The sequence below is a fragment of the Phoxinus phoxinus genome, assembly GCF_949152265.1.
Source record: "Phoxinus phoxinus genome assembly, chromosome: 2".
NCBI lineage: Eukaryota > Metazoa > Chordata > Actinopteri > Cypriniformes > Leuciscidae > Phoxinus > Phoxinus phoxinus.
The window spans coordinates 46554349-46581441 of record NC_136877.1 but is presented as its reverse complement, the minus strand read 5'-3'; the positions used below and the strand labels follow the sequence as shown (position 1 = coordinate 46581441).

Below are 27093 nucleotides of genomic sequence, written 5' to 3'. Positions count from 1 at the left end.
AGCTCACTACACGTAAATATAAAGATTGAAATTGAAACGCGTAGCCTATTCTTGAAAGCTTTGAAATTCTACTATTACACAATTTAACTTTTTTCTTCAAATTGACAAAATTTAAATAGAGAGTCAACACATTATCAATCCTTCTTCCAAAACGTGTTTTTGTCTTGCCCTGATTCACTATAGAAGCCTTTAATTGTTTATAATGTAGACCTGTCGGGATGGTTTTAGCGGGAAAGTGCGTAGGCCTACATCCCTCGCCAGTGTCTCGTCATATCTGTAAATAGAGAGAAGTTGCTCCAGTTACTGTCTGGTGTGGGAGAGCCAGAGGTTAGTTTCACAACGAGAAAGGTTGACATGGAGCAGCTAATTCTCCTATCTCCTGGGAATCACCCGTAACAAAAAAAGTCTGCTAGCAAACGGAAAACCGAAAGAGCTTGTAACAAAACCAAAAGCAACATTGGCTTGGCTTTTCAGAAATGCGATGTGGAGATGAGGTGTTTTTTACTCAACAGGTGAGCAAGTTATTTAACTGAACATATAAATTGCCATAGTAGATGACTGAGTTCAGTAAAATTGTAGCCTATCTATTGCGGACTGTCATATTCATCCACAGTATGGCAGAGCCAAAGCACAACCAAAACAATGTTCTTCCACAAAATGCTTGCTATTTTGTTTTTAAATCTTTAAATGGATTGTGTTAAAGCTCTTACATGGTGCACTTTTTCTTACTTTTTTCACTCTCACATTTCCTAAAAGATTTCAATTTAAAACGTTTTGTTCAATAAACTTCTTAAATTCTCAAGAGAAAGCAGGGATAGCTGCTAATGACTTCTATGACCAATTGCAGTCATTAACTTTACTACACATTCTTTTAAACATTATTAATCACACATGTATGACTTACCACCAGTGCAGCTCTTTTGTTCTTGGTCATTTATAGGTCATTTTTGTAGAGCACAGATCATTCTTCCTATTTTCATTAACAGGACTATTATACCGGCATCACATTATTCAATGTCAGTTTGAACGTTTGCCTTTAATGCATGCATTGAATACCAATCAGTGTAGCAATCTGTACTAATATAGTTTTAAAAAGAAACCATTCTGCTGGCCTGGACATTATTTCGAATAATAACCTGGGGATAATGTGCAATTAAGTGTAACAGGACAAAGCATTATTGATTTCCACAAAAATATAAACTCTTTATTCATCATGCTACTCCAATTAATATTTTTGGAGTCTGTACAACCACACACAAAAAAATACCACACTCAAAAAAAAAAAAAAAAAAAAAGTATACCCAGAGGAAACATTTACAAATGTGATTGTAAGGTTTCACCATCTATTTTAATGTGGTTTAATTTCTGCCATCATATATTAAACTATATATTTTTCTGGCATCGTTACCCCTCAAATGTTGAATGTTATTCTACGTGATAGTCGATCCAAACATTTATGAAATGTGTATCCATGGAATTAATTATGACGTGTTTCATTTGAAATCAAAACAGAAATTATGCCAAGCATTCAGACTTCCTCTCGTCTGTAGGAAAAACAAAGCTCTCACGAGCAGCTGTTTGAAAATCAAACACAGTTTGCACTGTTTGCATCATCAGATACACGAAACCTAATTAAGGATGAAATGAGTGGAAACGAGACGAGTTTAGACAACAAAAGATGAAGGAGAAAAAACTCAGTGATAAATGACTAAAGCTGGTTTTAATATTTAAAGAGGTTACAGAACCTCTAATTGCAATCAAAGGCTAATAGCCTACTTCTTTTTTTTTCTTCTTTGAACAATAAATGAAACCCATAACTTGATAGCACTGACAAATGAAGTGCCGTTGTAATATGTATTTTCTGAGCTGTTTTGCAGTCTGACCACAGTAGCTCTCACCTCTTTCTGGTGACATTTGCACTTCTCTCCAACACTCTGGACCTTCTCCAGCCTGCTTTCAATCTCACATGGTGTAATAGATCCAGCAGACACACGTGTGTGTGTTGCAGTTCCCCAGTCAAAACTGATCTGTGAAAGAATGCCAAAAATATGCGATATGCTCAATTGTACCAGTTCATCCCTCAATTAAGTGTTGTTGTACTTGACAAGCATCCAAAAACATCAAACCTTAAAACTGCATGCTCTGTACACACACACACACACACACACACACACACACAGCCATACACCTGGGAAACAGTCCTCCAGGGAAGTCATCAATCAGTTTTATGGGACTGCTCTGGGAGAGTTTCTTTTGTTTCTCTTTCAATTCAGTTGTTCTTTTTTCACTCTCTCCCCTTGCCTCACCCGTACTCACGATTTCCATATGTGTCAGCTTCAGATCCTCTCCAGAGAGGGAGCGCGTCGTTCCTGCAGGGGTTACCCAAAGTGGTGTTTCAATTGCGCATTGAACTTTGAATTGACGCCCGCGAGGGTGCAAGTTCAAGATCACGGTGCAGAACCAAAATTGCCTTAGGTGATATTTACTCAGCTGAAGAGTCAGAAAACCAAGAAAGTTTGCGCATATGTTCTTAAAGTGGTTAATGCATGGCATTCCGTGTGTGTGTGTGTGTGTGTGTGTGTGTGTGAGGGAGTTGACGTCAGGGTGATACGTAACCCTGTTAACTGAACGCGCTGCTCCGAGAAGATCTGTCCACTTGTCGTGCGCTTATTGATCAGCCAGGACGCGGATACACTGGTAACCCGCATTGACACGCACATGGTAGGTAAACTCAGTTTTGCTCGTGCATGTGCACCTTTTCAGTCTCCGATTCTGTAGCTAAATTAAAACCGGCTTGTTCGGGACTACTGACAAGAGATTTAAATTTAGACTAACACACTGAGCTGCTGATTAGTCTTAACCGGGGATAGTGCTAAAGTTAAATTTGTTCTTTGAAAGAAAAAAAGAAAAAAACACATGGCGATTTTTTCGTTGGATTTTCCAAATCAAAATATATTTTAGATAGGCTACCCAACATGCGTCACGTGCATGAATGGGGCAATTTTTTTCCCTCTTTTTTTCTTGCAACATCAAGCAGGGATTTTGTTTTATGCTATATCACAGTATTCAGCCAGATAATTTATGTTACACATCATTTTATATAATTTTTTATCTGTTTCCCCCCCGTCAAATATAAAACGTAGCCTATACCTAATTAAAAAACAAAAAAGGGTTGCTCACCTTATTCTTTTACCCAAGGTTTATCCGTATTCCATATAGCTAAGTATTGTTGTCCAGTAAAAAAAATTAATATGAATAAAAAAGTTAACTAGATAGCCTAAATAAACAGTTTAACATAATTAAAATGCATATGTATACTTTAATATTTTGCCTAATAAAGCAAACCATTTGTAAATAAGTAAACAAATATTTTATTTCTGTATTATTATTATTAGCTAGCCTATTGGTAAATATAGTGTTATCGTGTCTGCATTTAGGCCCACTTAAACATAAAGCGATGTTAAACACAGGCCTATGAAACTACGTGATTGATTGTGATAGTCAGGACTCAGGAACCTGTAGCTGTCAGTCGCGGATGGGTTGGATGATCTGTGAATTGTACAAAATTGTTCTGCCGGAAGGCTACGCGTAATTTAAGGATAATGGGACCATCCGTCTACGCACACACCGCTAATCTTGTCAAACAATCCTGAAACAGTATTTAGGTAAGGCTAAGTTAAGGAATAGCCTATATTCTTTCACATTCCCTTGCATGTTAAGAATAACGTTGTTTTCATTATAATTGTTTAATTATAAAAAAATATATACAGGGTAGACTTTAGTATTTTCCAGAATCGCGCGCGCAGTTCAAGTAAAATCTGGCATTTTGTAAAGACGACAGTGCCCCTCAAATGATCTGTTATTCATATGGTGTTTCATGTCGTAGGCTATTAAGGTGCATAATTATCAAATGTAATGATGCAAACTAATTTAGGAAGTCCATAATTAATTTTAAATAACCTAGGCTAATTTCCATCGGATTAACATAATGGGACACAATCAGTCAGATCTTGCGACGTAAAATAAATAAATAAATAATAATAATAACAGCTTAAGGCCATGTAGGTGGCCAGCTGCGAAACCGTTATATTTGAGTAAAAATGCAATTTCCGTTCCCTGTTCTGCGGGCGCACTTCGTGCCTCGTTATTCTGTGACATATGTCGGGTCAGCTGATAAACACGAATGGTTGTAATTATAGCTCCATAAAACTGAATTTTTCATTAAATGATCATTATAGGGTTCGCCTTAGTTCACATCCCATGTGATTTAAAATCTCATTGCGCAATTCAAACACAGATTACAGTGGAGATATTGGGAGGAAATCTCGATAGGCCTGCAAAGATCAGTTAGGCTATCTTTTTTTTATATAGGATGATCTGAATTTGAACGGAAAGATCGACTGACAGCATAGCTACTTGACAGGATGATGCATCTCGTGCATCTTCTAAAACACATGGTTAACCTTCATTTTGAACGTTTAATTAAGGATAAATGGGGTGAAACCCCCTTTGCTAATTGTTCCACCCCAGGTTCATCACGGAATGTTGTGCTTGGCATAAATGGAGAGTGGAATCACGGACGGCGATTTCATGTGCATCTGTTTTTCAACATTGAGACGAAACCTGCAGGGAGATTTCATGATTTCACTGCCAGGGCACATAGCGTGGGATAGAGAGAGAAAGAGAGAGAGAAAGAGAGTGATCTGTCTCTTTTTCCTTCTTTCTCTCCCCGTGCCGCTGTCTAATGTAGCCCCACTGCATGTGTTTTCCCATTCAAACATGAGGTATCCTTACTTGGACCTATTAAGCATATGTTAAAGTTGACATAAGCGCACTATGAATATTCTTATGTAAACTTCAAAGCACAAAAGGTTACATATGGCTTGGCTGCTTGAATAAGACTTCACGAAACACTTCTTTTCCCTCTCTTTCGATGTTTTTCCCCCTGTAACCTGCTTGGGTTGTGCATCAGGTTCCCAGAGCTGTGTACGATTATGCTTGTGCTGAAGGATGTAGTGTTCGATATTCATCACTGAAAGCTAATATAATATCACTTCAAGAGCAATGCTTCTCTACTCTGCATATCTTTAATTTTATGTAAGAGGGTCATTTGAAATTAACCGGAAGCTAGCAGAGGTGTTACTGACAGCTGCTACATTGCTAAACAGGTGTGTGTGTGTGTGTGTGTGTGTGTGTGTGTGTGTGTGTGGCCTGGTAACTACATTATGGCTACACAAAGATAGCAATATCCCAAATCCTGGTCCTTGTGGGGGCATTTTTTGGTCTCCAAGAGAGAAAAAAAGTTTGTATATTGTTTATATGTTAAAAACATATATTGTTTGTATGTTGTGATATTTTTTTTTTTTGAAAATGCAAAAAGGTATAGGGGTATAGGTTATGTAAGGGGATAGAATATACAGTTTGTACAGTATAAATGTACAGTATTATGACAAAACTGTAATATAAATGCTGGGTTGTTTCAACCCAATTTTGGGTAAAATATGGACAAACCTAGCCTGGGAAAACCCAGACCACTTCCGGCAAATTTAGATTTGCTCTGCAAGTGGGTCTGGCAAAGAGCCCATTGAAACCCATTTCCAATCCGCCGAAATCGCGGCACCAATCAGAAACGTTTTACACGATGACGACAGAGCAGAGACGGTGACGCAGATTTTGTACATTACAGACATGGATGCCGCGTGGAACATCACAACATCACTCGTTCGAATCAGCTATCGCGTCTGTTTCAGGCGATTAAAAATGGTCATTTTCGTTAACACAAACAGAGAATTGCTGAGAGTCTCGAGATGTTTCTCCGTCGCTCTGCATACGTCATGTCATTCATCGCTCTGATTGGTTTTAGATCTTTCCGACGTCCGTTGGTGACGCCCCTGTGGAAAAGAATTGTCTATGGAGCTTTGCCAGACCCTTACTCAGTTACAACTGAGAGGGTCTGGGTTTTCCCAGGCTAGGACAAACCCAGCCGTTGGGTTAAAATTTTTACATTACATTTTTAACCCAACGTTTGGGTTTGTCCATATTTTACCCAAAATTGGGTTGAAACAACCCAGCATTTTTTAGAGTGTAGAATAACAGTATTTTTGTCTATGGAAAGTCCCCATAAAACATGGAAACACAACGCGCGTGTGTGTGTGTGTGTGTGTGTGTGTGTGGCCTGGTAACTACATTATGGACACATGTCCCCACAGCAATATCCATTATGTCTATGGAAAGTCCCCATAAAACATGGAAACACAACGTACGTGTGTGTGTTGTGTGTGTGTGTGTGTGTGTGTGTGTGTGTGTGGCATGAGAGAAAGCGAGCTTGTATCTCCCTCTTACAAGTCTGTCAGGTATTTGGAAGAGCAAGAGAATGTATATTGTGTTCGTGTTGTTGCTATTCTTCTGGGAAAACCGAACAGACAGACAGTGATTGATTGATTAATGATGGACAGTAATAAATCACACGATTTTAAATCTGTCCATTTCAAGGACGTGTTTCCCACGCGTATAGGCCTATCTCGGGGATCGCTTGTCAAGGCTTCAGTGCAACCTTGGCTGGCTGTCGTCCATGAGGATGAACGTTCAAATGTGTTAAGCAGGCCAAATCTTTCTCATCTGTCCGACATCATACCCAAGGGTTAAGATGAATTTAAGAGGAGCCCTGCGCGCGCGGGAACTGACAGGTATCCAGCTCTCCCAAGAATAGATCCGAGGCCTGCCAAATGTGTGCAAAATCATATTTCAGGGAGAAAAAAGGAGACTTTAAATCATTGGCTTTTATTGCAAATATGGTGATTTTATGTATTTGTTTGTTTTTATTTCATGATATAGGCTACATTCATTTTTTTGCTATCTACATACTTGTTTTTGTCACAAAGTCTTTATGTATTTGTCAGTCATGTATTCTTCTAGCTAACTTAATTCGATCTCTGTTCAACTTGTAAAGAGCTTGATAATAATACAATAGACGTGTCAAAGTAACTTGTTCCTCACTGTAAAAAAAATTGCTGCCTTAAATTTAAGTGCAATCAACTTGGATGTTTAAGTCATTTCAACTTAAATTACATTAAACTGACTTCTTGTTTAACTTAACTGAATTTTGTATTACTTATTTAAAAAAAAGTTGAAAATTGCTTATTTTGGTAAGTTAAAACAATTTAAAACATGTTGTTTTTATATAATTTTATATAATATAAAATAGTAAAATCTCACCTCAAGATGCAGAGACAACTAAGTAAGCCATTTTCTTGAAAATGATAAACACTGTTTCGATATGAAAATCACAATTTGTTTTGACGACAACACTGACTCGACCAATGGCTTGAGCTGGGGGTGTGGTTATATGTTTAACCGATGTCTGATTGATAAGCACATACTTTCGGTGGCTAAGAAATTTCTATGTAGAATCCTTTTGGATTCTGAAGTTGTGATTTCTATGTAGAAATTTCTTAGCCACCGAAAGTAAGTGCGGAAGAAAATCGCTTTTCAATCAGACATCAATTAAAACACATAGCCTAACCACACCCCCAACTCACGCCATTGGTCGAGTCAGTGTTTTCTCAACATTTTGTCCACCTAAATTAGTAGGCTAGGCTAAAGGAAATTTACTTAATCCTAAAATGAGCGGATTAAGTCAATTTCCTTTGGCCTACTAATTTAAGTGGACAAAATGTTAAGAAAACGCTTGAAGTACGCATACGTTAATTTTAAATCTAAATAAGTAAACTGAACTTTTTTATTTTATACATTTATTGTAAATATGTCATCGGTTATTCTTTCTACTCAAAAGTCCAGTAAATTCAGAGTAAACAATAATTTTTCAGGCCAATTATTTTTGTGCTTGTGAGCAAATTTTACCTTAGCTTGATGAAATATATTTGTAGTCTAAGTCGGCTCTCAGTCAACACTTGGGCCTCGTCTTGTTGGCTCGAGCACAAACAAAGCTGATCCGATCATTTCTTTTTGACTTATGTGATAACTTATGAAGATCGTTTTCAAAGCTAACTTCTGGTGAACAGGAAAGGACACTTAGCAGCTCTCACACCATACGCTGGGTGTGAATTTATGGTAAATTGTGGAAACTGTATCCAGGGTAGCTAATACGTGCAGTTGTAGACTGAAGCCTATAAACTGAACAAGTTTGAATGTGTCCTCTAGAAATGGGCACAATAAACACATCGGTTAAGCTCCAATCCATCAAGCTATGTGTAATGAGCTATGTTTAATTAGAGGTGCAACGAAGTCAGGGACATAACACAAATCATGCTAAGAGTGTGTATCAAACCCTCCCCGCTCGAGACCCGACAGCCGTGAATATCTCCACACCCTCATCACTTTCCCAACTTACAGTCTTACGCATCACCCTCAGATACTTCACCGCCTCTCTGAAACCGGAGATTCAATTAATCAGGCGATCAATTAATGCGGAAGGGGTTTTCACAGTGTTCTCAGTTTTCCCCCGGGGCACGTCTCAACATGTGAGGAATGACCCTGGGAATGTGCCGCGGTGGGTAAGAGCGCTGGACTGTCCCGCGCAGCTGGACGCTCATTAACCTCGCGTTGTAGAGGCGATTTTTTTCTTTTTTAGAGCAAAAAACACTTATTATTTAAAATAAGTAGCCTATAGAAACCCAACGAACAATAGATAAGAACGTGTGTGTGGTTTTCCCTCTTAGTGCGCGTTCTTTGACCTTCACGTTCCTCCGCGGGTCCTCATATTTCAGCCTATGAGCTAATTGAGCCAGTGGCTCCTCTCGTGAATCGCTCAGTGCTCCCCTCTCCTACCGGGACGTTTATGCATCCCTGCTGACTTCGCTGTCAATGTCAAACGCTTGTTAGGACGTCATCAATCATCAACACTTAGGAATATTTTCAGACCCTGGAAGGCAGGTGAGAATAGCTGAGGGAACAGTTCAAAAGTGTTCATAAGACACACTTCTAAAAGTTAACAACTGGCCAGACCGAACACCGAGGATTTTACAGCGCGTTTCATTGGAAGCGAAGGGTGTTAGCTCTCAAATGCAACCCATCTGCCTGCCGGTTTTTAAAGCCACAAGTTGTCAGGGCTGTACATCACCCCGTGTAAGGATAAGTGAGCGCATTGTTTCTCATGTCTGCAGGCGAGAGTTCTGGTGTAGATTCTCATCAGATAAATAAACAGACTCCATCATCGGGCCAAGAAGACAGAGATTCATTACCGAGGGCCAGGCGGGTACAGGCTTATACGCCGTCTGGAAGTGGCTCAAGTCGAACACGCATTTCTCACATTCATTCTATAAATCTGCCACTCTATTTTATCTTCTAATCTTAGCGCAGATCCCCTCATTTCTCTGTCATTCTCACTTTCTCTGCCTTTCTCTCATACAGTAATCTTTCTTTTTGTCCCACACACTCACAGCGAGAATTCATTTCTTTAGCCATCTTGCCTCAAGTTAATTATTTGGGATTTACAGACTGGGGTGACAATCAAATGTTGAGTCCTGGAATAGATGGGAACCCTAAAGTGGCGTATTAACACTAGATTACATAAAGGGGGTCAAACTGAACCAATCGGGTGTGATTTATGAAATCTGTTTTCAATAAAAAGCGTAATCTATGCATTCCTCATATATTCTGTGTGTGATTTTGACCACAGTTTACATTATGTGTCCATAAAGACAAACATGCATTTCCTAAGGAATTTTGACCTTGGAGTTTTATTTTGTAAAAATAATATTTTATTATATTTTTTGTCAAAATAATAATAATACACTTTTTTGGGGGGCCAATATTTATATTTAATTCCCACATTTTGGTTTGTGATTGTGTCAATTAAATGTTTTCGTGTTTCATAACAATTTCAATCTATTTAAGGGTCAATGTACCACATGTGCATTTTGTATGTGTTATCATTATCATTTTCCATCTTTACCAAAACCATTTTCATACATGCACTACACAGCCATAGTTTGGACACACCTGTTTTAAAGTTTCTCTCTATCTAAGGGTGCGTTTACACGACAACAATTTACTTAAGAACGGAAACGTTTTTCCTTTTCGTTTTTGAAAAGATTTGCGTACAGTCGCCAATGTTGTCGAAACGATCCTCGTTCTCACGGATCCGGCAAAACAACTAAAAACGCTGTATTTCGCATGTCTGGCCAGTAGATGGCGATGTTAGAATTTGGCGTTAAGTAATGCGTCTCCGCTGGTCGTAGTAGTGGTGCCGTAAACCAACACTTTGCTGGAGAAGCATTAATAAACTCAATATCTTGAGCAGCAAAAACAGTCATGTAGTCCGCCATTGTTGTTTTGGTTGACAAGTACTTGCGCATGCCTATAGACTGAACACGTAATACGCATGATGTCACAAATTAGCATTTTTTGTAGTTTACACGCAGAGACGATAATGGTATCGTTGTCAAAAACTTCCACTTTGAAACCCCTTTTCAAAAGTTTGTTTCCCTGAAAATGCTGTTGTTGTGTAACCGAACAGCCAGAACGCATTAAAAGGTTTTCCGTTTTTAGTGGAAAATGGTGGCGTGTAAACAGCCCCTAAAAGACCTCAATGTGTAGGTCTGCCCAAACTCTTGAAGGACGTTGGCTAAAAGGGGAAGTGGTGTAAAATCAGTCCACAATGAAAACTTTTTTTTTGTGAGATGTGCAATTTTTTTTGAAAAAAAAAGAATGAAAATTCTTCCATGTCTGGAAGAAACATGGCCAAATAACCTGCAAAACATGCCAGAAATGAAAAAAACATGTTAGTTATATTGAATTTCATTTTTACTCTATGGCAAGTGAACAAAGGAACACAATTCATAAGTGAGTTCATTGCACTGAAAATATAGATAAAAAACGGGATCAGGTTGCCTTTTCTTTGTAGAAAACCATTGATTCGAAAGTGGTCATGTGCTTAAGGGTAAAACAAATAATCCTTTAGTCCCTTCTATCCTGCTTCTTCCTATCTCCACTGTTAATTCCCCATCTGCATTGGGCAGGTTTAGATTAAAAGAGTGGAAAGCCATAAATATGATAAATGAGAAAGGGGTTGAAGCAGCTGCTCCACATGCTCTATGTCATCTCTTGCAATCTCTCCATGTTTATACACTCAATCGCCCCTGTTCCTTCTTTACAGGGTTGAAAACGTCAAGATGAATATATATTGAAGAGCATTAAGTTTAGACGCATTGACACAGGCCAGATAAAGTGAGGCCTCATGCGGACAAAGGTCTCTGATTGGCTGGATTACGTGTGTAAAACGGTCGACCTAGAAGCTAGAGTGAGTGTCGTGAGCTGGGATGTTTGAGAAAACCCATATCGCCTCACTCAAATGTCATGTAAACCCATCCGTATCCTGACCTCTTATAAATGTCTTTCTTTTTTCCTCCTTCCCCACTGTTACAGGCTTGATGACAACATGACCAGATATCACTCCCCTCCTTTCCAGAGACTCTCCTTCCTCCCTCTTTTCCTCTTCACCCTCTTCCCTCTCTCCCATCTTTCTCCTCTACTTTCTCAATCTCCTCTCAGCTGGACCTCTCCCCATGACCCCTGCCACCACCTGGACGGGCGTCCGCGCCACTGCCTGTCTGAGTTCATCAACACGGCCTACGGGATGCCGGTGACGATGCAGGACCTCCAGCAAGGACCCAGGACGAACATCAGCGCTTTAACGGACCTTCATAACCCCCACAATCTAACGTGCTGGACGGCTGCCGAAGGCCCGGCTGGTGGGGATTGGACTTTGACGGTTCCCCTGGGAAGACGCTTTGAAGTCACTTACATTAGTCTTCAGTTTTGTCAACAGGTGGAGTCAATGGAGTCCTACTCCATCTCCATCTTGAAGTCAATGGACTTCGGCCGGAGCTGGCGCCCTCTACAGTTTTATTCAAGCGATTGCATGGGCGCATTCGGACGTCCCACACAGTCTATCGCTCTGACGAAGCACCAGGAGACGGAGCCGCTGTGTTCAGATCCCAGACCACTTCAGAAGCATCGTGGAAATGTCATGCTGGCCTTCTCGACTTTGGATGGACGTCCTTCCTCGCCGGATTTTGACTATAGTCCAGGCCTCCAAGACTGGGTGACTGCAACAGACATAAAGATAGTGTTTCATCAATCGTTGGACAAGATGAAAAAAGGAGAAGAGAAACTGAATGAAGTGGGAGGTGCATTTAGATGGAGAGAAAGAGGAGATAAAGTTCTGAGGTTTGGCGAGAAAAACACTGGCGTTAAGACATCTGAAATTTGGGGAAACAGTCGAGAAAAACAGACTTCGACACAAAGAATTAGGAATAAAAGCAACGTGCAGCAAAATGGTCACAATGTTACACAAAAGGAGATGGGATCTCAAGGTAGAGTGGGAAGGGGCCGTAAGAAGGACGGTTTTAAGCCATGCCAGGATGGGACGTGTGATTGGTCCATAAATATCCCGCAACAGGGCTCCAAAGGGCGAGAGTTGAGGAGGAGGAGAAACAATGGAGGGAGAGGGAAGTCCCGCTCTAAAGCGAGAAAAAAAGTCTCGCAGCACCTCGTCCCATCTGCTCTTTATGCCCCACCGAAACCCCCTCTCGCCCTTTCCGACCTGCAGGTGGGAGGCAGGTGCAAGTGCAATGGCCACGCCTCTCGCTGTCGCCGTGACAACCAGGGGCGTGCCGTGTGTCAATGTGAGCATCACACATCTGGGCCGGACTGTGACGTATGTGAGCAATTTTTTTATGATCGCCCATGGCAACGGGCCACACCCAGCCAACCACACCCGTGCGTCCGTGAGTTTAAGCCTGTGTGTGTCCGCTGGTCTGTCTGTGCTTAAATGTCCATTTTTATATTCTTACTTTTGGAAAAAAAATTATGTATGGCATATTATTTTCCACACAATATCATATAAAACATGTTAACATCTGCATTATGCTCATTTAAAATCCACTGTAAAAAAACAACAACATTAATTAGTTTTTTTATTTACCAGTGTAAACAGCTAAAAATCATTTTTAATTTAATTTACATGATTAGCTATACTTCATAAAATTGTATTTACTTTGGATGATTAGATTAATGACATTCATCTATATTTTACAATCCTGGTGAGTAATTCAGATCCAGTGCATGCTGGGTAATTAGCAGTGCCACATATTAAGGCTGCATTCTAAATCGCATACTTCCCTATATAGTAGACTAAAAACAGTATGTGACAATTGTCGTATCGTATGTCCAAATTCACAGTAGAAATGCACGATTCTGGTTAAACGGAGAATCACAATTTTCAAACAGAGATCACGATTCTTCCACGATTCTGACCAGATAACCAAACAAAATAACATGCAATTTACTGGAGTTTCTGACAAGATGTTAATGGCTGCAGTCTATTTGAAATGTTTAATCAAACTGAATGAAGTATTTTAAAAACGGTTTTGAGTGAATGATTCAATGACTCACTCATTAATGCTTCAACTTGTTTCATTACTGGATGAATCAACGTTTTTGAACAAATCTCTCAAATAAATGATTCAATGACAAATACATTTTTTAACCGGACAAGTGATCATACAATCGTTATTTCAAGCGCCAAGTCACTTTCAAAAGGTGATTTGCTCTGTTTTGACATCAGTGTTTGTATCCGAACTACACATTTTATCCCAGTACTTGAGTGATAATATGAATATTTGACAACACAGAAATAACAAAACTGTGTGGTTGAAAAGACGGTTTGTGAAGCGGTTTTATACCAGTACTGAACAATAACTGCATAATCAGCAGCAGAGCGAACTCAGATTTGAATGTTTCGGGGTGATTTTGTAGCAAAGCCTCTCCTCCATTGACATCCATTCAAAAAAACGGCCTCTGGTCTCCTTCCCCGTCTACCGCAGCGTTAGCAGGCGACAGGCGTTATCATTTATATCAGCTAAAGGTTGCACGCTTGCCTTCAAGTGGCTTTGGTAGTACGTACGAATTACATTCATACTATGTCGAAATTACTTATTCAAAATAAGTTCCTATTCAAGAGAGTATGCGGTTTTGGATGCAGCCAGAGAATCTTTAATAGGAGTATATTTTATTTAACTGCACTGGAAGATTTTTTTTTTTGTCCAAGTAAAAAAAAATCTGCAAGCGCAGTAAGAAAAAGGAAAGATACAATCTAAATTTGTATATACAGGTGAAACTCGTGCAAAAGTTTTAGTAATTCAACTTAAAAGGTGACCCTATATTATATAGACTCATTTCATGCAAAGTGAGATATTACAAGCCTTTATTTGTGATAATTTTGATGATTATGGCTAACAGCTTATGAAAACCTTTTCACAATATTCTAATTTTGAATTTTTTAGTTTTTTTTAGCCATAATCATCAAAATTATAACACATTAAGGCTTGAAATATCTCACTTTGCACGTAATGAGTCTATATAATATATTAGTTTCACCTTTTAAGTTGAATTACTGAAATAAATGAACTTTTTGCACGATATTCAAATTTTTCGAGTTTCACCTGTACTGTATTGCTTCTCAAATAAACGTTTTTTACTGCTATTATTCAGTCCTCACCCTGCCCTCATCTGTATTCTGTTTCTTCCTCTTCCAGCGTGTGAATGTAATGGTCACTCTACGAAGTGTAGGTTCAGTATGGCCGTGTATCAGCAGTCTGGTCGAGTCAGCGGAGGCATTTGCTTGAAGTGCCGGCACCACACAACGGGACGCCACTGCCAGTTCTGCCAGAACGGATACACGCGTGACCACGGCAAACCTCCCAGCCACCGCAAGGCCTGCCAACGTCAGTAACATTTGATTTGTCAGTGTGTTTAGTGAGGAAATCACGTTTAAGCTGGTGTGTCAGTGAGTGAATCATTCTTACAGTTCCACGGGCGAAAAAAAACATGTTTTTTTTTTTGGGCTTTGCCATCTGTGGGGTCTGAGGTGTGTGAATCGTGAAAGGCAGCGTAGTCTGTGTCTATGTTATGGCTACACTATGAGTGATGGTATGTGCACTGACACTTGCCCTTTGACTGCTCTCATGTCTATCACACGCTCACGGTGCATTTTAGTCAATGTCCCAATATACTCCGCATGCTTGTGCATACATATCATACATCAATGTTTACTTGTAATTTAGTGCGCAACTTTGTAAAATGTATACAAACTCTAAATGATGTCCTGGAAATACCATAAAGCCTCTGCTAACGCCTAAATATTTGAATTGAGTAGATAGAATTATCTTAAAAAATTTGGGAACTGAAAGATTTAGAACGTGTTAATGTTAAAACAGACCTGACTTTTTAAGCGTATATAAATGTTTGTAGGACGGTTGGAGCTTTGTTTGGATGGAAAGGGGTTGAGCAGAAGCAGAGAAGCAGATCTCCCAGCCATCACACACATGTTTTATGGGGAAAATGTTGCTCAGGGGTCAATGAGACTTGAATTACAACTGAAGACACAAACCACAGATGCCTTGTTCTGTGTAGTATTACTCGTCATTTCCCTTCATATGTTTAGTCTTACACTAATACCCTTACTATAAAGCTCTAGTCGTGTTCTTGCTACGTTACTCTTTTCAGATAGTTCACCCAAAAATGAAAATTCAAACTTTTTCCAAACGTGCATTTCTTTCTTCTGCTGAACACAAAAGAAGATTTTTTGAAGAATATGGGTTACCAAAAAGTTGATGGGACCCATTGACTTCCATAGTATGGAGGAAAAAAAATATCAAAAGCATCAACTGTTTGGTTTACCCATATTCTATAAAATATCTTCTTTTGTGTTCAGCAGAAGAAAGAAATTCATACAGGTTTGGAACAACTCGAGCGGGAGTAAATGATGACAGACATTTTTGGGTGAACTATCTCTTTAAAAATCCTAATCTCGTACTTTCATCCTTGTCTCTCTCAGCATGCCAGTGCCATCCCCTGGGAGCCGTGGGCCGTTGGTGTAACCAGTCCACAGGACAGTGCTTGTGTAGAGAAGGAGTCACAGGACAGAGGTGTAACCGATGTGCTCCCGGGTACAAGCAAGGCCAGTCCCCTCTCCGGCCATGTATCCGTAAGTATTGCGCTACTCATTTCGATTATAGTATAATAACTAAAGTTGCTGGCCATAACAATCGCTGTGTTTAGTAACTAATGATACATCTTAATATTTAACACTATTATTGATCTGCATGCAATGACACCATTATATGAGAACTGAACTGAGCTGGACGATGACATCCCTGTTTTCTCCAGAGCGGCTATATATATATATATATATATATATATATACAAGATGAACTGAATGAATAACTTTTTTTACAACAAAAATGAACCAACTATGACGCTATTTTCTTCTAGATCTGCTGTACAGCTGAAAAACAAACTTTGTTGCATTATTTGTTATCACTATAAAGCTGATTTGAAACAAAACAAAACATAACATTACAGTAATAATGAACATAACTTTATTGGCACCACAGCCATTACATATTTAACACAGTAATATCCTATACACTAAACCTAAACTAATCTTGACAAACTATATATCATTTGAAAGCTTACAATCTCTAGTTTCCATATTTGGTGACTGATTTTCAAAATAAATTATAGAGGAGCCATAATTTATCAATTTGCAACAAGAATATATTCACACTCCTAAGGCGTGTTCAGACCTTTATTTTTGAAATAGTGATGAACATGAAAAATCATGAAAGAATGGTAGAAACCTTGTTTTCATGCCAAGAGTTCAAAAGATAGCATCCATTCAATTATTTTAGAAAAAAGGTCTAGATTCACCATTTGTGATGTGGCAGCGAGCTATAATGCATATACGTGTTCTTGTTGTGTTTCTTAGAGGTTGAATTCATTTAAAAATCTGCCAAACTTCCAACACTACTTCTGAATAGGATGTCTACTTCATAAATTGTATAAAAATTTAAAAAATAATGGTTCAGATCACTCAAACAACATATGGAAATGGAGACGCCCTTATATGGGCAGTAATGTCAACTAGTGGAAAAGTTTGGTACTGCGCCCAAACTAAATCTCACTGAAAGCTTATTTTTTGAGATATCATCCTAAAATTTGAAACACAACTTGTTCAGATTTTTCGCTTAGATTATTTTGCATTTTTAGAGTCCACCAGGTTTTGAAAATATATATTTGATATAAAATATGAATAATACAATTTTTAACATTGTACATTTTCATAAACTCAAACTTCTATAACTTTTTTTCTGTTTAACTTTCTTAATTTATTTCACTTCTACAAAAATCTGCCAAATGTCTTCTTTAAAACAATCTTACATCTATATTCCAAAGCATTCTTGAATTACAACCATTTAAGTTCGGAATGTGCATTTTCATGTCTATTAAAAAAAAGCGGGTTAAAGGGGTTAAAGAGCTCTGACCTGTACCACCTGACTGCTGCAGATTCATTTCGGCATTGATAGTGTTGCCATTGAAAATGCATAAATTTGAGTCACGAACCGCTCCGAGTATAACATCACGGGTTTCAATTTCTTCCAAATTACAGTAGTTATGGTGTGAACGCAGTATAAACTCGTTGTTTTGGTTCACGAGGAACTGTAAAAGGCGGATGCGGTTTCGTTTGCGCTGCTCTGTGACTGACGTCTGTCTAGCATAGCATGAAACGCACTGATGACGTGTGATGTCTGCGCAAGAAGTGTGCATGGAGGTATGGAAATATACGTTGAATACAATGATTGGACGAACATTTTATGGTCCTACTCCTTCCACAGACGACATACATATAAATACATTTAGATCACTTAACTAAGATTGCTATCAGGATGTGAAGAGACTTTCAACCAGCATTACAACAAATCGCCTAGCCTGCCTTTAAATGCATCAGGTCTGTCTTGCATGCACACTATGAAGTCTGATTAACATCTACATACTGGACAATTGTCGAGTGACTTTCACATTGTCTAGGTCTTCAAAATTATAATAGGCCTACGGTTTGCATCGAATTAAACTTGACAGCTTTCAGTTAATAGAAAACAATTTCTGTATTTTTGTAAATTTGGCTACATTTTTAGTTTTATTTGTGTGTGTTACAGTACATCACACCTGCTATCATTGTATTTCTACAATATCGAGAATGGTGTTCTTTGAAACATTCAATTCAATACAATACAATACAATACAATGTATTTATAATGCACATTTAAAAACAACCTTGATTGGCCAAAGTGCTTGCATTAAAAAAAAGAAAAAGAGAGTAAACATAAAAATTTACGTTTACAAAAGTTAAAAGTTACAGAGCATTAAAAACACAAAGAATCATGAAAAAAAAGTATCATGGTTTCCACAAAACTATTACGCAGCACAACTGTTTACCTGTCCCACTTCTACATTTACCAAATCGGCACATTAGAATGATTTCTGAAGGATCATGTGACACAGGCGCACTCAGGGTGGCCAGGTTTCAGTAGAGAGTTGTGAGTTGTATAAATGATCTAGTACCTTTATGCAGTGTGTGCCATCCCACAAAACCCCGTTTTCATCCGTATTAAACTCAATATGGCATCAAAGCTTTTTTTTTTTCTTACTATTTTTCACCCCTACTGCCCTTGACCCAATTAACCTGCTTAATTTAGTTAAACTCCAAAGTCGGTATCATTGTCACTCCGCAAACTACTGTTTGTTTACACAGGATTTAGTAGAAGCCGCTCTCTGAAACTCTAACACCTTCCCCTCATTCCTGTGAATAGCTAGTCCCATACAAAGTCCTGACATTTCTCAGGTTGTCTCGCTTGGCTTTCTTCAACATTGCAATCATCTTTCTGGATTTCGGAGTACTTTCCTCTCAGCAAGTGATAATCTAATGTGTAGCTGCATTTTTATATCTCAGTAGCGGTGCTTGCTAACATGGCCCGGGGCGAGGAGCACCTGTCGCGCTGCACAACCAGACCCGTTTCCCTCCCAGCGTGACAGACGCATAATTCTTCATGGGTTACGGCTCAGTGATAGAAGAGCTTGTTTGTTGTTCTACATGGAACGTCTCAACATGGATATTTATAGCGTGAGCTCCCGTCTTTCCAGCACCAAAGGCGAGCCGCGGCTAAAAACATAACCAGCGCCGGCGGACCAGGAAACGAACGCAGCCGTCGTTTATCACAGGGAAAGTGACCCAGACATTAGATATTATTAGCACTTGAAGATTTGTGGGGGTTTAATTTTGGATAACGGTGACCAGGAAGTTATCAATGTTAAACTCTTTCTATATACTACATCCTTTTTAAAGCAAATTGATTTTGTTCAGGTCTGCATTCACAAAAACACAATGCCAGCTCGTACGCACACAGACCTACTAAATACCTCCCAGGCTAAAAACACTCGAATGAGCGAAGCATCTGAAGCATCAAGCGTTTGACGCTTGATATGAGTTATTGCTGAGGGAGTTTGGGGGGTTGGAGGAGGAGGATAAGGTGTCAGTGCCCCAGTTGTGTCAGAGATACGGGCAGAAGTACAGAACTCATGGGTAATATATGGTTGACCCAGCGCTCCAGACCTATCATGGGCCGTATGTATGCGTGTGTGTGTGGGGCAGAGGGCGTCCTGATAGGTGGCCCTATTGACCTTTAAGACCACACACATGCACGAAATAGTCTGGGCTCACTCGCTGTGACAAACGTACGCTTGTTTTTTAACACAAGCATTCCACATGCACTAAAAGACAACAGGGCGCAGCACAAACGTCCCCTTTCTCCCTCACACACTCACAAATGGCAAGTATGCCCTAATGAGCCACCGTAGGGATTAGAGCCGGTCACCCACAGCGGAGGTGTGAAAAAGAGGAAGGACAAAATGAAAGACACACAAATAAACTTGTCACTGCTTGCTGTAATTTAATGAGAGCCTCTTCCCCCTTTCTGCCCGTCTGTTGTTCGTTCAGGTATTCAGGAGGTTGCGCCGCCCACCCCCGTTTACCAGCCTCAGTACAGCATTGGTAAGCAATTGTTTTTTCATTTTACCTGCATCTATTTATATAGGGCTGTCAAAATTAATGTTAAAGGGGTGGTTTATTATGATTTCACTTTTTTAACTTTAGTTAGTGTGTAATGTTGCTGTTTGATCATAAACAACATCTGCAAAGTTACAACGCTCAAAGTTCAAAGCAAAGGACGATATTTGCTTTTAAAGAAATTGCTTTTTAAGGACTACAACTAACGGCTGGTAGCGACTACACGACATTTCTCCCGGGTTAGTGACATCACTAACCCTAAAATTTACATAAACCCCGCCCCCGGGAACACGATTTATAGATTATCAAGACAGAATATGCTAATCAGTGACTTGAAAATAACTACACATAAGCTACATGAATTCACCAACTAACCATTCAGAAATGTTGTCTATGTTGTCAATTCTTCTTGAGTCTCTCCATCTTTCTGACTCCGGTTTAAACATAAAAAGCTAAAAGTTTTAGAAATTTTCAGTGCATGTGTGTGTGAGGTAAAAAGACACGAGTTGTTGAAGATCCGCCCCCTGTGCTGGGAGCAGCAGCTCATTTGCATTTAAAGGAGCACACACAAAAATGTTGTGTTTTAGCTCACCCTCAAATAGTGACAATTATAACATGCTATATAAAAATATCTGTGGGGTATTTTGAGCTAAAACTTCACACACACACTATTTTTTTCACTTTAACGCATTAAAAATATTTTTACCATGGTCTGTCTGAATACACAATTCTGATTGGCTGGAAGGTGTGCAATAAGTAAGGAATAATTGAAGACAGGCCGTTGAATTATTAGAAAAATAATGCACACCCAAGGTGGCAATGCGGCCACAACACGAAGCATTACACCTCAGCTGTGCATTATTTTTAATCTAATAATTCAACGGCCCGGAGTCAATTATTCCGCTTATACTATGGTTACCAAACCTCAAAACATTGTTCAGATGACGTATTTCAAGACATTTGACAGGTTTTTTGTCATTTTAAACGCTATTGTGTGGGACTAATTTCTTACGCATCTCATACCAAGCCTCCATTCAAGCAAAAGAGAAGACAGTGCAGTACAGGCGCGCGTGTCTGTGAATCTCCTGTCTGTGTCACACACACACTCATGCGCACAGAAAGCCACTTCAGAGAGTTTGAACGGACGAAAACACAAAATTATGCAAAAATGCCCGTTTTGTCGAGTATAATTGTAAGCACATCTAAATGAACATAAAGAGCTGTGAGAAGATAGGATGCGTGTCAGATCCGCGTGATGTGCGTCAGGTCTTAAAGTGACAGCAGCCTAATAAACCCGCAGTTTGTCAACAAAAGAAAAAGAGAAAATCACTCACTTGACTGAATAAAGATTCATCCTTATCAAAGCTACAAAAGTTATTTAACGTATAATTTATGCAGTAATAATTGTGAAGTGTTTGATAACTAACTTTGCTCAATTTCGGTATATATGCTACCTGTTAGATCTACCTGAAAATCTTAAAGCACTATTTACAAGGTTACATGCATCAAAAACAATAACTTTTTTGTGCATTTTGGCAGGGCAAGTACAAATCTGAACTGGTCTGACTGGGCCAATAGAAAAAAAATCCTTGTAACGTGACTTTCATTACAAAGTGTTTATGTGAAGATTGTTTTAAGTTCACTTAAATTAAAAGTGGTTATATATTTTAAAGCCTAATACATTTTAAAGTTGAAAGCTTTCAATTATACTTTAATGTTGAATGACTATAATTAATGGCTTAAATTTATATAAAAAAGCCATTTAATAGAGATATTAGTATCATTATTGATATCAGTGATGGCATTCATTCATAAAAACGATGTCATCAAACAAAATTTTAAATATACTGTATTTATGTTGTTTCTACATTATTTGGGGATTGTGTGATTTAAAATGTCTTACAACATAAAATCTATTAAAAACTAAAAATGTTAAGTGCGATTAATCACGATTACTTACAGAAAAATGTGCAATTAATTACTTTTTAAAAACATCTATTGACCGTTCATATATGTGCAAACACACAATCATTTTATTTTGAGCTTTCTGGTCAGATACACTTCATTTATCACAAAAAGTAGGACTCTTAACTGTCTTTTTTTTTTTAAGTACTTTATTGTCATGATACATACAATATTGCCAAACAATAACACATAACAAAATGTGTATTAAAATAAGGTGCACAGTTTACTGCATAATAAGAGCATATTAATTGTGATTTACTGCCCCCTAGTGGATCAGCTTTGTGCTGTAGCATTTGTTCATGTTCAGATGCACATGTAGATTAGTCCTGCTATTCATTCCTTTAGTGTCACTATAGCTTTCTGGCTCCATTAAAAAAATGTTAATCATTAGATGCATTAGATAATTTAGAAAAGCAATAGTATATGTCTCCTTAACACGATGCACAATTGGAATATGTCCCAATAATTAACAGCGTGAGATAAGCAATGCACCAAATTTTAAATATGATAAGTGATCATATAGGTTAAACAGTATATACAGGTAATACAGTATATAGATCCTATATAGTATACCAATAATGATCATAATCATAATATAAACCCAAAATAATATAGAATATTTAGTTTCCTATTTTATTTTAAATACAAATAAATCTGAATTGGCATAATCTCTTGTTCTAAGAGTTAATGCATGTTTTCTATACACAAAGGAAGATCAGAATCACCCTTCTTTTATTTTATTTTATTCAGTGGCGGAAACAAGCCTACATTAAAAAAATAACTGGCTCTACCGCTCACAATTTTCTGAAACTGCAAAAGGAGCTCCTGCTGTTTATACAAGAGCCTCTCGCATGAGTCTCAAGTGGACCGAGAAGTGTTTTCCAGTGCCATACTATCTGGAAATCTGGCCTTCTGACCAGCCAGCGCACATTAAAAACTTCTCTTTCTGAATAAAACGTGTTTTACCGTTGACAGCAACAGAATATCGTCCAGTCTGCCATGATTATGGTAATATATACCTGCCACAGCTGCTGCTAATATCTAAGAAAGTGCAGAGCTGATTGCTTTCACACACATTACTGTGATCTACACTGAGTACACAGGCCAGCTCCGGCTCTCAGGAGACTCCTCTATTAAACTCTTGAATAGAGATATAGAGCAGCCTTTCACTTTCCCTTCTTGGAGAGATTGATACTGGTGGTCTAGTTTGTACGATTTAAATTATTTTCCAAAATGTATCAGTTTTAAATTCATAAGTGCGATTTACCTTTTCATTGTACTTTTTAAATGGTCCATTATTGCTTTCATAAAAAAAAAAAAAAAAAAAAAAAAAACAGTTTAAATTAAAGTGTGTAATTAACTTTCTCTCTCTCTTTCTCTCACTGCAGGCGAGGAGTGTCTTTCTTACTGTCCACCTTCTCAAGCAAGAGTCAAGATGAATTTAGAGACATATTGTCTCAAGGATTACGGTATGTCCTTAACTAAGGAAGTTTGTTTACGCCTCAGAATAAAAAATAAAAAAAGGTAAATTAAGAAATAGTCACTAATATGGCAAACAAGGTCGCAGTTGTGAGATATGTAAATCACAACCGAGACACAAAAAGTCAATCACGTTTTTGTTTCTATATAGAAATTTACATTTGTTTAGAAAATCACTGAAGCATGACAAGCTTGATGAAGAACCTTGAGGCTGGAATATAATACCTTAAAATCTGAGGCTGGAATATAATACCTTAAAATCTGAAACTACTGAAGTGTTTCCTATTGTGTGTCTCATATTCATCAGGGACCGTTTTCACAGAATGTGTTTTTCCACTCCACTGCACTACTTTCCATAGTTTTTCTACTTAATCATGCGCTATAGAGATGAATGTGTTTGATGGTATTTTGAAGTGTCTTGTGCATGACACGCCGTTCTAAAAACGTGGCAATTAAAAAAAAAGTTAAACTTTGTGATGCCTAACGTGTACAGTGTGAGACGATGCGGTGTTAGGGGCCATTCACACAGTGTGTATTTTTGTGGTTAAAAATGTGATACGCGGTTCAGTGTGAAATGGCAGTTTATAAATACCCAAGATTCATTTTTAAAAAAGCAATGTGAAACGTGAAGCAAGGATTGTTTACCTGGGTTTAGAATGACCCAGGGCAAAGACTTTAGATGTATAACAACGAATGGGAGAAAGTGCAACACACAACATGGCGGAATAAGTCCCACCTTCTAAATCAAAAAGAGCCAATGGTAAAGTTACTGCATCACTCTCCGGTTTAAGTGAAATTACTTGCTTTAAAGGCACTGTTTCAAGCTTGAAAAGCCCAATATATTTCAACTTTCTGAAGATTTTTAGGTTCCACTTTATTTTGATAGTCCACTTTAGAGATACTATAAGTAACTTTGCAACTGCATGTAAACTAACTCTCGTCAAAGTAGACTGTTAGGTTATGGTTAAGTGTTAGGGTTGTTGACATGTAGTTGCCAAATTACTTATAGTCAGTATAATGTCTGTTGGTGGAGCATCAAAATAAAGTGTTATCAGATATTAAGCAGTCAGTCTACTAATACCCTACTGAGAATTAGTTGACATGTAGCAAAGTTACTTATAGTTAGGAGAATGTCTAAAGTGGACCATCGAATTAAAGTGTTTTTTATCAACTCTGATTGCTGAAATTCTGCAGACTAGCTCTGACTTTTGGCAACTAGCGTCCAGAATACAAACGAAGGCAAAAGTCCTGTAGTCTATTCCAGTCTTTAGTCAAGTTGTCTAACATCCTTGTCCCCTGTTTTCTGTCTCATGTTTGTTCCAGTGCTGAAGGTGCAGGTAAAAGGTAAGGAGCGCTCTGGTCCATGGTGGCAGTTCTCCATACTGGTGCAGTCTGTTTTCCGCATGGGCTCTTCGCACGTAAAGCGAGGCGTTCAGGCCCTCTGGGTTCCCGATCGGGACCTGAGGTGCGGCTGCCCTGCGCTTCAGACGGGCCGAAGCTTTCTCCTGATTGGTTCGGAGGAGAGCGGCCGGAGCTGGGTCCCCGAAGAGAGGCGGCTAGTCGCAGACCGCACCACGATGGCCTTGCAGTGGAGGGAACACTGGAGCCCAAAATTAAGAGGCTTCCGCGGGCAGGACACCCGAGGAAAGTGCCCACAGGCAAACACCACTGCGCAGAAACACTCTCACCCAAACTCATACGAGGAATACACACCCCCACATCTCGACAAACTGCAGTCTGAGCCACATAAACATACACACACTGCACATAAGCAGTATCATTTAACCACACAATCCGGAGGAACAGCCCTCACACACACCCACGCACGAGGAGGGACTCATGGAAAACACACAGTAACACACCTTGAAGAGGACCGTACGGATGAAACCGTCACGCCACCCTTCTTTCAGGACACACAGGATCCTCTCTCGGGTGATTCAAGGACAAGTCAGGACAACAAACACGAGCGGTACCATCCGACGGCGTGTCCAACGTGGTCACCTGGCTGACACAGGGAGATATTATGAGCAGGAATATACAAAAGGAAGTTAAGAGATGCCTGAGAGGGGCTTTGGCTCAGACAAATGCATGGGGAGGGATATTTTGGTTGTGTTTCTTATACAGAGCCACTCCATCCAATGAATATTCGCACGCTTTTGCGGCGAGTATCTCAGTATTTTTGTATTTTGTCCTACATATTCATTATATTACAGAGCTGTTTGTTAAACATGCAGGTATTTTTCATGCTCTTCTTCGTGTCACATGCTCTGCACCTTCAGTCAGGAAAAGACGAGTCTAATCCAACTATTAAAAAGGCGGAAAATCACCATGTTTTACTCACTTGAGTCGTTTCTTAAATGTGCCGTCCCCGTTCAATCCAGTCTTGCGCTAAAATCCACAGTTATTATGTCTTATGACAGTCAAACATGTAAGACTCTTATTGTTGGACTGTAAGAGATACATTGTTTTCAGATCAGCAGCTGGCAAACGTTACCCAATCTGGTCTCGGTCATTGACAGACATGTTAAGTGTGGCTAAAGAGAGTAAAATGTAAAATATGTCAGTGCGGATTATGTGCGCACTAATTAAAGTAGGTTTTTTTTTTTTTTGGTACCAGTTTATTTTACAGTCATGTTCCCCGTGTGCACACGATGTAATATACCAGTAATTACAATAACTTGGTAATAACTAGGCATTAACCCTGAACCTACCCCAAAACCTAACCTTAACCAATGTTGTTACCTTATTTACCCAGTATTTTCTCACGTAAGGACACGTACTGTAAAATAAAGTGCAACCGTTTTTTTTATCTCAATGAATTCAGGCTGTATACAACAGATTGTTAATATGGTGCCTTTTTAAATGGATAGTTCACCCAAAAATTTTAATCCTGTATTTTACTCTCCCTCAAATTGTTCCAAACCTTTATGTATTTCTTTCTTCTGCTAAACACAAAATAAGATATTTTGACTTCCATGATATTTTGACTTCCATAGTATTTCCCCCCCATGACGATTAAAGTCAATGGGTCCCATCAACTGTTTGGTTATCCATATTCTTCAAAATATCTTCTTTTGTTCAGCAGATTAATACATTAATACAGGTTTGGAACACTTTGAAGGAGAGTAAAAGATAAAAAATTTTATTTTTGTGTGAACTGTCCCTTTAAGTCTTATTACTTGTGAATATTTCAAACTATCATACAATATGTAAATGTTCAAAATATTTGTGCATCAAATGTGACAACTTTTTTTTCTGTTTAAATTAACGCTCTACCTCATAATAAATATTGTTAACGATACTGGTAATGTTTATTCAATTCCCATTTAAATAAATTCATTTCAACAAACAGAAGGTAGCCTATATAATCAGTGATTTAAAATAAAAGTGTACGACAGGGAGAGGAAAAAGAAGAGAAAAAAAATAGGCCTACATACACACACGTTCATATATATGACAGACACACAATGAGGTATAGTTCATGCATGAGACTGAAAGGGGAAAGACAAATGGAGAAAGACCGTAAAAGCGAGCAATGATGCACCTGCTTGCTTTGTTAGCGCAGGAAACACCTGTTTCCAGTCTTCCTCCCTGGCTGACTGACGAGTTAATTTAGTGTAAAATCTCCCACAGCTTGAAGGGCCAAACTGCCCTCTGGTTGCCTTGTTTTGGGAACAATATTGCAGGAAGTCTTTCTCGCTAACTCTCGTGCCCTAATACCC

General features: G+C 38.7%; 1 protein-coding gene across 1 annotated transcript; it reads left to right on the top strand.

The window, feature by feature from the left end:
* The first annotated feature begins 336 nt into the window (after positions 1-336).
* ntn5 (netrin 5) lies at positions 337-26672 on the top strand. The gene is made up of 7 exons (XM_079585408.1): positions 337-512; positions 11386-12749; positions 14559-14747; positions 15860-16009; positions 19859-19912; positions 23281-23361; positions 24695-26672. The coding sequence occupies exons 1-7, from the start codon at positions 490-492 to the stop codon at positions 25378-25380; spliced, it is 2547 nt and encodes an 848-aa protein (XP_079441534.1). The 5' UTR covers positions 337-489; the 3' UTR covers positions 25381-26672.
* Positions 26673-27093: the final 421 nt, after the last annotated feature.